A 14,071-nucleotide genomic window follows, 5' to 3' on the forward strand; every position below is an offset into this window, starting at 1 on the left:
AGGAACTAGAATTAATTAACAGCAGAAAGAGTAGGAAAGCTTCTGAAACTGTAGCGGGCCATAGGAAGGTAAAGAAGAGTGTAATTCAGGTCAGGACCAAAGAAAAGGACACCAAAGATCAGTAATACAACAGCGACTGACTCTAGTTGCCCACACTGGGGAAATACATTCAGTTTCTGGTTAGGAGGGTTGAGTGGTTAAAATGAGAAGTGCTCTTGTATAATACATTTGTGCATATGTGCTTACGCTGTCCAGTTATCTCAGGTCAGTTTCTCTGGAAGTGGGGGACAAGGTGGTTATTTGGGTTCAATACCTGTGAAAGGAAAAGAGAGGAAGCAGGACTGATCAGAGGAAGAAGAACTGTAAGGGCTCAACACAGTCTTGACCAACCTGGTGAGAAATGACTGGTCCTTATACCCCTACCTCATTCAGTCACCTGACATAGGCTCCCCTGGAAAAGGCTTGACCTCAGACAGAGGAGGCAGCTCTCTGCAGCCAAAGCAGACCCTGAAGGTGCTGACAGCTGGACACTGTCTGCTGACAGTCCTTCCTCACGCTGGGCTATAAGCCCTTCCTTGAAGGGGAACCTACCCGAGTAGCGCATCTCTACCTACCATAAGCCTACTGTAAGCCTTTCCAGAGTTAATATAGTATTTTTCTTATAATTCTCAAATTATAAAAGGTATTACATTTATAGTGGAGAACTCCATATATTAGTGTTGAATACAAAATTACTGTTAGAATTTATCTCAATGGATTATCAGGTAGTCGATATATTTCTGTGCAAGCTAGAATTACTGATCATACACTTATTCATCCCACAAACATCTATTAACTATTTATATTGCATACCAGTCTCTGGAAATTGAAATATAAATAAGTATACTTTTACCATAAACTCCTAGAAGTCAGATTCTAGTAGGGAGGTTGATAAAATAGACAAATAATTAAAGTGGTGAGTTAAAAAGATAGGTCTAAACACAGTGCTAAAGAAGTTAAAGGGACATGAAGAAGAAAGCACTTAGCTGGGTCTGCAGACATCCTCCTGGAAGAGCAGATGTGGGCCTTGGCTGTCAGAGGACAAGAAATATTTGCATTACAGGAAGAGCAAATTGTATGTGTAAAGACTCAGAACAATGAAAAAGCATTGCACAGATTGAGAACCACAGATAAATTGACATGACCAAAGCACAAGCGGTGTTTAAGGAGGGACTGAAATATGAGACTGGAAATGTATCTATATATACACATCTGTGTGTAATTATCTCATTAATTTATTGATATTATTTTTTACTGTATTTTATCTTGCCAGTGTTTGTCAAATATATTTAACCACAGTTTGTTGGGGCTTTTTGTTTTTTGCTATAACATATTTCTGCAAGACATTCTTTGTGAAATGTTGAAAGACAGTAGTGACTGAGCCTGCCGGACTATCTGGGACATAAGCTCGAACTGGATCTAGTACCTGTGAACAAGTGTATTCTGACTTGATATTGACAAATAGGGAAAAGTTATTACTGGATGCAAGTTCTGGGAAGGCTACAGCAGTATCTCTCTGCTCTTGGAGATTGGAATGCGGAACTCTGCTAGGAGGAACATTCTATCTCCCTGTCATAAAGAGTCTTTAGTAACCGCCTGGTTCAGGTCATAGGCAGGGAGAGGAAGGACTGCAGAGTCTTTCATTCTTTCTGGTGCAGCTTAACTGATTTGAAGAAGCCGAAGAATAAAATCCAGTAGCACAGTTAAGACTTTAGCCATGGCATCTGTATCATACCAAAAACCAACATCTACTACTGTGGGAAAACAAATGATTTTTACAGGTAAATAGTTTTTGTGTATGCGTTCACAAGGAGATCTAAATTTGCTTTTTCTCTCACATATATGATTTTATATAATGGATTTAACAATGAAATGATCACATATGTTTTTGTTTGTTTGTTTGTTTGTTGGGTTTTTTTTTTTCTTTTTTGAGCTAGAGTCTTGCTCTGTCTCCCAGGCTGGAGTGCAGTGGTGTGATCTCGGCTCACTGCAACCTCCGCCTCCTGGGTTCAAGAGATTCTCCAGCGTCAGCTTCCTGAGTAGCTGGGATGACAGGCACCTGCCATCATGCCCAGCTAATTTTTGTATTTTTGTAAAGACGAGGGTTTCACCATGTTGGCCAGGCTGACCTTGAACTCTTGAGGTCAGGTGATCTGCCTTGGCCTCCTGCCTTGGCCTCCCAAAATGCTGAGATTACAGGCATGAGCCACCGTGCCCAGCCCACCTATGTTTAATTGACATGATACTGCTGTCTCATTATGCCTACTCAGTCTGATCATCAACGTCTTGTCACCATAAACACCTCTTTAACACAGCACTTGTCACTACATCTGAGGTAACTTTCACAAAGGAATCTTTGAATTAGCATAGCTTTTATGGTTTGTGCCAGAGAAACTTCTTTGATGTAATAAAAAAATACTTTTCTTCAAATTTTTATTAACACTGATTTAAGCTTCTCGTAATATTATAAAGTTATAAATATTATAAACTTGACATATTTGCTTGATAAAAATTTGAGCAAGATATGCATTAAGCCTAGTAAAGTTATTGGTTTTTGTTTTGTTTGTTCAACTTACTTTAAATGATTTGGGTAGTACGTGTGAAATTACAATAAAATCTAAAAAATTGAATATGACTAATTATGGTAAGTCTGTAAGACATAAACTAAACTTCATCTTATTTCCTTTTTTTCCAAATTATTCATTTTTTTGAGACAGAGTCTCTCCCTGTTACCCAGGCTGGGGTGCAATGGCACCATCTTGGCTCTCTGTACCCTCCACCTCCCAGGTTCAAGTGAGTCTCCTGCCTCAGCCTCCTGAGTAGCTAGGACTGCAGGCACATGCTGTCATGCCTGGTTGTTTGTTTGTTTATTTATTTATTTATTTATTTATTTATTTTGTACTTTTAGTAGAAATGGGGTTTCACCATGTTGACTAGGCTGGTCTCGAACTCCTGACATCAAGTGATCCACCCGCCTGTGTTGGGATTACAGGCGAGAGCCACCGTGCCTGGCCTTATTTATTTATTTATTTATCCAAATTGTGAGCATATTTTACAATGTTACAGAAAAATAATCAAATGCATGTTTTTGGTGGGCATTTATGATTTGTGTTGCTCATCACCCATCTCATCCACTCCCCTTCTTGTGACTCACTGGCTTTGGGAAAACCATCTCTTTCCTCACTCTTACCCCTTTTTTACTCCTGTGAGAAGAACTTTGTCAACTAGAGTACCCTGCTTATCTGCAATTCCTTTTTTCTTTATTCTTACAAACTATTCATTTCCAAAGTTATTTAGGTCAGCACATTTTCTTTCTAGCCTCTTCAGTAAGGTTGTTTTATGCACTTGTAATACAGTTAGATTTTCTTGTCACAGTCTGAATTCCTTCCTGAAACCCCACGATTTCCTAAATAATTTTTGTTTAATTTGCATCCATTAAGGTTTGCTTTTTATGCTATTAAGTATATGGGAGTCTTGACGAATTAATAGAACCATGTATTCACCATTATAGTACCATACATTATAGTTTCACCACTTAAAAAATCTCCTGTGCTTCACCTATTCATTCCCTCCCCCCCATTTTTTCCTAGCTCTTGGCAACCACTGATCTTTTCACTGTCTCCACAGTTTTGCCTTTTCTTGAATGTCATAGAGCTGGAGTTATACAGTATGTAGTCTTTTCAGATTGGCTTCTTTTCCTTATCAATATCATTTTAAGGCTTCTCCACATCCTTTCATGGTTTGATAGCTTATTTCTTTTTACCACTGAATAATATTTCACTGTGCTGATGTGTCACAATTTGTTCACCCCTTCACCTATTGAAAGACATCTTAGTGGCTTCCAGTTTTTGACAATTGTGAGAAATGCTTCTGTATACATTTATGTGCAGCTTTTTGCATGGATATGTTTTCAAATCAACTGGATAAATACCTAGGAGAGTAATTGCTGGATCCTGTGTTAAGCCAAACTGTCTTCTAAACTAGCTATACTATTTTGCATTTCCATTAGCAATGAATGAGAGTCCTTGTTGCTTTGCCTCCTTGTCAGCCTTTGGTATTGTCTGTTTTTTACTTTTTTACCAAAAAAGCAAAGGTCATTTAGATTTTTATCCTGTGTTTTCTTTTAGACATTTTACAATGTTACTTTTTCATTTAGGTCTATGATTTATTTTGATGAGATTTTTGTGCCTTTTTGAGTTTTAATTTTCATCAGCCAATAAATTTCCTCTTTTCCTTAGCCAGTTTCGGTTGAGTTTTCTGTCATTTGGAACTGTGCAGGAGTCTTAATTAATACTTAAAATTTCTTCTAACTTACGCCAGAGTATATACTTAGTTTTATGTATTTACATAGTTCAAATTCTTGTCACCTTTGATAGATTTCTGTCTTTCATTATACTGACATATAATACTTAGCTTCATAGGCTCCTGTATTTTATAATTTCCTAATTTTTACTGTTACAAATTTGTATGAATACTTTGCATAAATTATTTTTCTTGTTCTCTTATATTCTTGTGGTATATATAGAGACAGCAGAATTAGCAGGTGAAAGATACAAACAGATATATAACTTATTAATGCCACAAGCTTTAGAGGATTGTGTATACTATGAACAATGTATGTGTATTTAAAGCCCAACAATTTTTTTTTTTTTTTTTTTTTTTTGAGACAGTCTCCCTCTGTTGCCCAGGCTGGAGGGCAGTGGTATGATATCAGCTCACTGCAATCTCTCCCTCCAGGGTTCAAGTGATTCTCGCGCCTCAGCCTCCTAAGTAGTTGGAATTACAGATGTGAGCCACCATGCCCACTAACTTTTTTGTATTTTTAGTAGACATGGGGTTTCACCATTTTGGCCAGGCTGGTCTCGAACTCCTGACCTCCAGGGATCCGCCCGCCTCGGCCTCCCAAAGTGCTGGGATTACAGGCATGAGCCACCGCAACTGCCCCCCACCAATATTTTTTAAAATCGTTTTTATTTACTTTGAAGATGTAGATATGAATCCTTTTTTGCCTTTGCTTTTTACAAATTTTATTGCGACTATTTTAAAACACCCCAATGAACTCCCACTTACCTGTCACCCATATTCAACATTTATCAAAATTTTTGCCACATTTGACTCACATCTCTCCTGTCTTTTTCTTGTGCAATACATTTTAAGCTCAGATATCATATTATTTCACTTACATATTTTATTGTGCATCTCAAAAAATATGAACTTATTCTTACAGAGCCACATTGCTGTGACTGCACCTAACAAAATTAATAACTATCCTTTGGCATCATGTAATTAACAACTCCATAATAAAATTTTCCTGATTGTTTCTAAAATGTGTTTTTACAGTTGATTTTGAGAATTAAGGATCCAACACACATTGCATTCAGTTGTGTTTCCTCTTTTTGTCTCTTTTAAACTGATGCAGTCTTCCCTTTTTTCCCTGACATTTACTTGTTGCAGAAACTGGATCAGTTATGGTGCAGAGATGTCCACGCTCTGAATTTGTCAATTACTTCCTTCTCTTATCATTTAACTTGTTCCTTTATTCTCTGTAAACTGAATTTGGCTCTACAGGCTTGATTATAGCCAAGTTCAACTCTTTAGGGATGCTTATGTCTTAAATGGTACTGCAATCAATTCACAGAAATCAAATTTTAAGCTGTTCAAGAATAATAATTTTAACTCCTATAAGGCCCATCACTTACTACCTTTCTAACCTATTGGGGCTTGGAGCTCTTTCCTCCATGTTTGGAACTGTTCTTAATATAAAGCCCATGTTTTCATGAAAACATTAGTTTGAGCGAAGTACCCAGGCTAGGCAAATAAAAGATTGATTTAATCCATGCAAATATTGTGTAATTGTGATAAAAACTTGAAAAATATCTTGTCACTATTAATAATTAACATAAGACAATAAAATATCATGAGAAATCGTTAAAAAATTATTTAGGATGTCGATAATGTAAAAAAAAATATAGAGAGGATGAGAAAATACTGAGGAATTTCACAGCAATTCTGAGAGTTACTTTAAAGCACTTTTAAGAGTTTCATAGGATTTTTATTGATTTCTAATTTAATTTTAAAGTGAAATTTTGACTGGATGTGGTGGCTTATGCCCTGTAATCCCAGCACCTGGAAGGCTGAGGCAGGTGGATCACTTGAGGTCAGGGGTTTGAGACCAGCCTGACCAACATGGTGAAGCCCCATCTCTACTAAAAATACAAAAATTAGCTGGGAATGGTGGCGCACCCCTGTAATCCCAGCTACTCAGGAGGCTGAGGCATAAGAATTGCTTGAACTCAGAAGGCGGAGGTTGCAGTGAGCCAAGATTGTACCATGGCACTCCAGCCTGGGCAACAGAGTGATACTCTGTCTCAAATAAATAAATAAATAAATGAAATGTTGCTTTCTCTTGGCATAGGCATAACACTACTCTTTCTTTTTTTTTCTTTTGAGGGAGGGTTTCGCTGTGTCGCCCAGGCTAGATAGAGTGCAGTGGCACGATTATGGCTTACTGCAGCCTTGGCCTCCCTGGGCTCAGGTGATCCTCCCACCTCAGCCTCCCGAGTGGCTGGGACTATAGTAGGCGTGTGCCATCACTCCTGGTTAATTTTTGTATTTTTGTGGAGATGAGGTTTCACCATATTTCACCATATTACCCAGGCTGCTCTCGAACTCCTGGGCTCAAGGGATCTGCTCACTTCGGCCTCCCGAAGTGCTGGGATTGCAGTCATGAGCCACCGCACCAAGCCAACACTATTCTTTTTCTTTTTTTCTTTTTTTTACAAAAGTTTATTCTTAAATGTACAACAGCTCCAAGACAACACTTAATTCCAGCTATAGGTGGCAAAAGATGTTATGGCAGGGAATACAGATGCTTAAATATGGATGAAATAAAGGGTCACCATCTCCTCAGGCACAAGGAACAGCTTACTTTTTTACCAGATTTCTTAATTCCACCTGTGGCCAAGGGCCCCTTCCCCACAGCCTTTGCTTTTAGCTCCTCGAGTTTCTTCTGCTTCTCTTTTTGTTTCTGCTTGAAAGCCGTATCTTCCTCGTCCATCTCCTTGACCTGCTTCTTGGGCTGTTTCAGTGGCTTCTTCTTGCCACCTTCACGGCCAGACATGGCATGGTGCCTGCCGCCCCTTCCCCTGCCAACACTATTCTTTTATTTGTCATTTATAACTGCAGTTATTTTAAATTTCATTTTTAAAAATTTCTACTGAGACTTCATTATCCTATGTGATGATTCACAGCATATATTTTTCTAGTATACCTTGACTACTTAACTAATTTGATCACTCATCAAGTCTTATTTTTCTATCAAATTTTGATATATTTCTTTTTAAAATACATTTTTGATGCTAATTTTTTATCCTACATATTTGAAATTCAATTTAACAAATTGAATGCCAATTAAATACTAAAAACTTGTCCATGAGCGTGGGAGGATACAAAAATATACATGAAAAAAGTTCTCCTTTTTCTAGAAGCTTATAATCTATTGGATAACCACAACATAGTAGGGTTGATTTGCTCAATCTAAATATCCATCACAGCATAGTGTGGCATCCAAACGAAACACAAATCCAATTCCAAAAACCCTGAGAACTAATGGGAAATTACTTCACATAACACTACACAAAACTCGGCCATATGTTTTGTTTTGTTTCCCACTCATTTCTCTTCTTTTTGAGTATCATAGAGCATAAGTTACTTCCTACATTGCAGATGGATCTTGGAATTTATTTAGTTTTCAATTAATAAAGGAATCGAAATTTTTTGAAAAAACTATCAGTGGATCCAACTTTTAAAACCTTTTTAAAAAGTTGATATATATCATACTCTATTAAGTACGTTAATTTGTCTTTAGCTTGATAACATTTTACAAAGTGAGCACCTTTATGTATGCACTTTTAGATTGACAGTGAATATTTTTATCACTCTGAAAAAGTTCCTGTATGTCCTTTCCCAGTCAATCCTCCCACAGTCAGATGCTGTTGTGATTTCTATAATCCATGTTTTCGATAACTGTGAGTTTTAATCTAACAGGGCAAGCTAATCATCAGTACTTTTAAAATGTGTATTTGCTGGCTATTCTTCCACAGATGTTTTACTGCCAATTTGCTAAGTTCTATAATGACATAGTGAGGAGATTTTATAATCATGTTTGTTTTTTTGAGATGGAGTCTTGCTCTGTTGCCCAGGCTGGAGTGCAGTGGCACAATCTCAGCTCACTGCAATCTCTGCCTCCTGGGTTCAGCCTGGATTCTCCTGCCTTAGCCTCCCCAGTAGCTGGGATTTCAGGTATGCTCCACCACGCCCAGCTAATTTTTGTATTTTTAGTAGAGATGGGGTTTCGCTGTGTTGGCCAGGCTGGTCTCCAACTCCTGAACTCAAGTGATCCACCCACCTTCACCTCCCAAAGTGCTGGGTTACAGGTGTGAGCCACTGCACCCTGCCTAGATAATGTTATTTTTGTATTACAAAGATTTTACTATAAAAACCTTATAAACAAAATTAGGAAGAAACTTTAAAAACTACTTTAAAGAATGGTTATATATTTTTAAAACATCTGTTTACATACAAATGACATTAATTTGTTTACCCAGTTCCAGGTCCTATGCAATTTTTAAGTTTAAAACTTGGGCTGAATGTGGTGGCTCACACCTATAATCCTCGCATTTTGGAAGGAAGAGGTGGGAGGATCACTTGAGCCCAGGAGTTTGAGACCAGCCTGGACAACACAGAGAGAGTTCATCTCTACAAAAAAATTTAAAAAAATCAGCCGAGTGTGATGGTGCACACCTACTACACTACTTAGAAGGTTGAGCCAGAGGATAGCTTAGGCCTGGGAGGTCGAGGCTGCAGTGAGCTATGATCATACTACCGTACTCCAGCCTGGGCAACAGAGCAAGGCCCTATCTCAAAGGAAAAAAAATGTTGAAAAATTACATTTATTTAAAAATATATTCTTTAATTCAGATTTTTCTTCATTAATTCCTACTTGGTTCAAATTAAATATAGTTAATGAATAGTCAATATAAGACATAAAATTTAAAAGGCACTATGACAGATAATCTCATTTAACCTATTTTTTCAGATGGGAATCCTCAGGATTCAGGTAAGTTAAGTGACTTGCTGAAGGCCACACAGCCTTGATCAGAAGGAGGGAAGCCTCTGCCTGCTCCCTGTTTATATGGGGTATTTATGTGCCTTACATCCAGATTACTGACTAAATAAAAGTATTAATATATTTAGTCAGCCATCATATACCTACCAGAAAATCTGCTCATGTAAACCAGAAATATTACAGAACTCTACCTTACAAAGGAGTGATCACAGCATGAAATTTCTGTTAGAAATACACTAGAATTGGAAATACTCTCTAGGAAATGGCCAGAAAACGATATGATGAATGAAACTGTAAGTGATAGGAGAAGTACATAAATGTATATGTAATTTCAAAATGTATTGCTCCATTAGCCAGCATTTCAGACCCACTTATTCATCTTATTTTTTGCTCTGTGAAACTGTCATACTAATAGTTATGTCTCAGATTCAATTATTTTAAAAATAGAAAATGACTTCACACTGAATTGCCAGTGGTTTCCTGTTTGAAGAAATAATAAAACAGTCCTACTGCAATTCAGCTTAAGTCCCAGCACTATAATCCACAAGGCAACTCTTTTAGATTTTTAAAAACTAACTCATGACAAAAGCTTACACATTTTAATGGTACTGAAACATTTGGTTGACTAAACTGCATTTTATTTCTCTATTTTTATTTTTACCTGCATTTTATTCTGTTGTCGTAGCATGCAGTTTGCCCTGAATCGGAATTTGTTCTATTATTTTAAGATATATTATAGACAATATACATATATCCTTACCATGATTCTTCAGCCTATTCAAAAATAATAAATTAAAAGCTAAGATAGTTGGAAATGATCTTCTGATAGAATATAATAGGCCATTTATTTAAAACAAAATTGCCAAACATCTAGTTAGCTTAATCATATCCAGTTGCAGTGATTTATTTGCTAAGGACATATTAGATAATTAGGCATTGCTATCATAATAGCAAAAGTGGGAGACCTTATTCATTGTCCTTCATCAAATGCTGTTCTTTTCATAAGACGTATTACTACTTTTACAAAACTGTAAGTGTTACATGAAAGGCTTATCTATAGGTGACAGCAGCTCCAAATCAATCCTATCTTAAATTGTTGGTCATCTAACTCAACACGATGTGATTTGCAGAAAAAGAAATCAGTTGCTGCCATTCGTTTGAAAAGCACCTGAACCAACCTTTGTCTTCAAGTTTTTTGGTTTTGTTTTATATATGCATAAATATAAATATATATAATATATAAATATATGTATGTAAATAATTACTGCATAAGCTAAGATGGAAGGGAGGAGGATTTATTTGCCTTTCCATGGCTTTATTTAATTTTCCAAAGTTGATACTTTGTAGGTTATGTTAATGTCACTTCTTCATTGTTTTATTCTTTATTTTTTAGCACAAACACATTTATTTATTAACCAAAGGGATGATCCTAATTAATCCAATACTGAAACAGCTGCATATAAAACGTTTGTGATAAAGATAATTGAACACAGTAATGAAAAAAAAAAAAAAAAGAAGCAGTATGGAGATTTGTCCATTGAACTGAGCTTGTTCATTCTGGTAGCTAATTCCTGCCCAAAGTGATGATGGAATTTTTATTCTACTTTTTTATAGATCCGAGAACAGGTGACATTGTGCATGACACAATCTACCACGAATTTCCCATCTTTCAATTTTCTTGTTATTGTGCTTTTCTTCCCATCCCACTCCGATGCTGAACCAATGCTCCATCTGTAAAGTTGCAGAGAATCTGAGATTTTCTGCTACGAGCTGTAGTTTCTTCAGACTTCTCTCCCAGGGTACAAGAAAACTGTGCTGTTTTGTAAGTGCTCTGAGTTTTTATGGTGACGTTTTTACCATCACAAATGATGATACACTCTGGTTTGGCCATCGTGCCCATTTTTCGCAAAGCTATTCCCACTCCTAGTTCCTTCATGTATTCATCAAAGCCTTTGCTGTCCACTAGGCATCATCTTCCAGCTGCTGAACAGTGGCCATGGTGGGGGCAGGAGGGTGTGCAGAGCAAGCTTAGCAGGGTCGGCCTGGGCAGCATGCTGCGAGTATCACTTCTTTAAATCAGGGTGAAATGCTTTTGATTAAGCAAACAGAAGTTTCTGTTGTTGAAACAGGCTGTGAAAAAATTATTAAATTAAAGATGAGTTGATTGTTCATTGTGTGCCAGGCCCTGTGCTACCTACTAGGAAATGGGTGTAAGCATGAAGATCCTGCTTCAGCAAGCAAAAACTGTAAACTTAGACACCAATGTGGACTTTCCCCTTAACTCTTTTGAACTCAGTTTTTAAAACATCTGTAATTTGGGGGATATAGTACATATTTTGTAAGGTTTTCTATCATGGTTTAATGAAATGAAAGCACCTGCAAATAATATGAATTTAATAATTTTTTAAAGCTTTTTTGTTTCTCTTGAGAAGTTGATTATCTGGGGGGGAGATTGGTGCTAGGGAAAGGACACAAAATCATCTTAAAATTCTTTTTTTTTCTTAATAAGCCAACCAAGTACACCTTATTTCCCAAAGTCTGAAGCCATAAGCAGGTTTTTAAAGTATAGGAAGAAATAATCTAAGATTATTTAAGCAAATGGTTTTAAATCTTTAATGTGGAAATGATTTCCCCGAGAAGCTTGTTAAAATGCAGATTCTGGGATGGCTGTGCTGGCTCACTCCTGTAATCCCAGCACTTTGGGAGGCCGAGGTTGGGGGGAATCACTTGAGGTCAGGAGCTCGAGACCAGCCTGGCCAACATGGTGAAACCTTGTCTCTGCTAAAAATATAAAACTTAGCCAGGTGTGGTGGTTCACACCTGTAATCCCAGCTACTTGGGAGGCTGAGGCAGGAGAATCACTTAAACCTTGGGGATAGAGGTTGCAGTGAGCCAAGATCATGCCACTGCTCTCCAGCCTGTGCAACAGAGTGAGACTGGGGTGAGCTTGAGAGTCTGCATTTCTGTCAAGCTCCCAGGTGATGCCCACCCTGCTGGTTCCCAGACCACACTTTTGAGTAGCAAGGATCTAAACTATTCTGGCTCCACCATTTACTTATTGTTGTGACCTTGGACAAGATACTTACCCCTCTGTGTCTCAGTTATACCATCTGTAAAATGACCTTAATAATATCTACTTCATATGATATTTAGTGGGGTAATATGTACAGAATACTTAGTGTCTGGCATGTGGTAGGCTTCATATGTGTTATATATGTATATGTATATTGATCACAAGCAATATAAGTAAACTGATGGCTACTGGGCCTAGAAGATGAAGTTATTTGTGATGCTAATCATTATCCTGATAAACATTGGCTTTTTGGATTTTCTTGTAAACCTGATCTAAATAACATTAAAGAAAAACAAGTTTACATTAAAAATATTTTATAGTAGAATAGCTGAGTTTGGAATTCTGCCTATAAACTTCATTAGTTTACATAATCTTGGTTGATGAAAACTCTATGTCATTCAGAAAGAATAGAAAGATCTCATTAAGGGCCTCTGGTGGAAAGCTTTTAACTACAGGCATCATTTTGTCTGTTTACCTTGAGTCCGTTTCTCTTTCCTTTCTTCCCTTTCTTCCCTTTCTTGCAAGAGGAGAGGTAGCACAAGCTGAACTCCAGCAAGGAAGCACTTTACCCTTGACCCCTGCTGTGTATGATCCTAGTCAATTTCATTCACAGCAAGTGATAAAGGATAAAATGCCTCGCTGTCTTGCTAACCCCAGTTGCCAGCAATTATCTCAGAAAAGGTAGAACCTTTCACCGTGCCTATTAAAAGCCCCCTTTGACCAAAGATATCACCTTTTAGAAAAATATACCTCAGGGAAAATTCTGCAGTGGATAGATTATCCATGCCTTCAAGAATAATGGTACTGACAGACATCAAATCATTTAGTTGGTCAAATCATTTATTAGAGGCAGCACTTTCTAAAATAAAGGAGATAATTTCTAGAAAGGACAGGATTGCAGGAGAGGTGGTCATTTGAGAGGAAGAAATGAGCAGCAGATGGATCGCCCCTGCTCTGTAGTAAGGGTTGGACCGGACAAACATCACAAGGCGTCCAGCTACTTCGTTTCCGAGCTGAGTCTCAGCAGAACTGCGTTCCTAGTTAGGAGGATGCCTAACTGTAGCTCTGAAAAGGACCTACAACAGCTTTGGGAAACCTGGTGGAGGAGAGGAGAGATCTACTTTATTTCTAAGCTTTATTCTTGGCAGTCAGGTGACCTTCTCGGGCTGGAGGAGTGGAGACCTGAGGGCAGAGCCAGGAACTCAAAGTGGCTAGAACAAGTACAGCAACTTCTAAGTTTATTAAACCATGATCAAAACTCACAAATGCACAATTGGGGGCAAGGGTAGTTACTGAGGAAAAAAGAGATACAGTGTGCCATAAAATGTGAGCCTAATCCTGTTTTGGGGTTCTTTGTGAATATTCTGCCCATGATACAGCCATTCTGTTGGTGGCTTTAGAGGATGACTCTAGAAGATTGTGAGATTTATTCATAACATCTAGCTTTTATTTAAGTCAGATTATGTACAAATTTGGATGGGAGTTTGGTCATTTTTGTGTGATGAAGTGACATAACCACAGGGTCCTCTAGAGAAGCAGAACAAATACGATACAGCAAATGAGGGACTGGCTCATGTGATTATGGGGGGAGAAGTCCTATGGTCTGCTGTGTGTAAGCAGAACCAGGAATGCCAGTGGTACAGTTCCACTCCAAACCCGAGGCCTGAGAAGCAGGAACACTGACGTCGGAGGGTCCAAGCGGAGCACAAATTTGCCATTTTTCCACTTTTTGGCTCTATTCATGCCCTCCAGGAATTGGATGATGCCTACCACGTGGGTGAGAAGGTATTCTGTCCTCAGTTTACCAATTCAAATGTTAATCTCTTCTGGAA

General features: G+C 37.8%; 1 protein-coding gene and 2 pseudogenes across 2 annotated transcripts in view; 1 reads left to right on the top strand and 2 right to left on the bottom strand.

The window, feature by feature from the left end:
- Nucleotides 1–1,624: 1,624 nt before the first annotated feature.
- The window catches only part of C3H4orf45 (chromosome 3 C4orf45 homolog), a 134,229-nt gene continuing 121,782 nt past the window's right edge, over nucleotides 1,625–14,071 (top strand). Inside the window, exon 1 of the mRNA XM_023228335.2 lies at nucleotides 1,625–1,820. Coding sequence (XP_023084103.1) covers nucleotides 1,757–1,820 — 64 coding nt within the window. The 5' untranslated portion in view covers nucleotides 1,625–1,756. The remainder of the gene's footprint in view (nucleotides 1,821–14,071) is intronic.
- On the bottom strand, nucleotides 6,819–7,159 carry LOC111553497 (annotated as a pseudogene). Its single transcript, XR_002734971.1, has one exon. The product of XR_002734971.1 is annotated as a translation machinery-associated protein 7 pseudogene (transcript).
- On the bottom strand, nucleotides 10,762–11,164 carry LOC111553486 (annotated as a pseudogene).

This window comes from Piliocolobus tephrosceles, chromosome 3, assembly GCF_002776525.5.
Source record: "Piliocolobus tephrosceles isolate RC106 chromosome 3, ASM277652v3, whole genome shotgun sequence".
Taxonomy (NCBI): Eukaryota; Metazoa; Chordata; class Mammalia; order Primates; family Cercopithecidae; genus Piliocolobus; species Piliocolobus tephrosceles.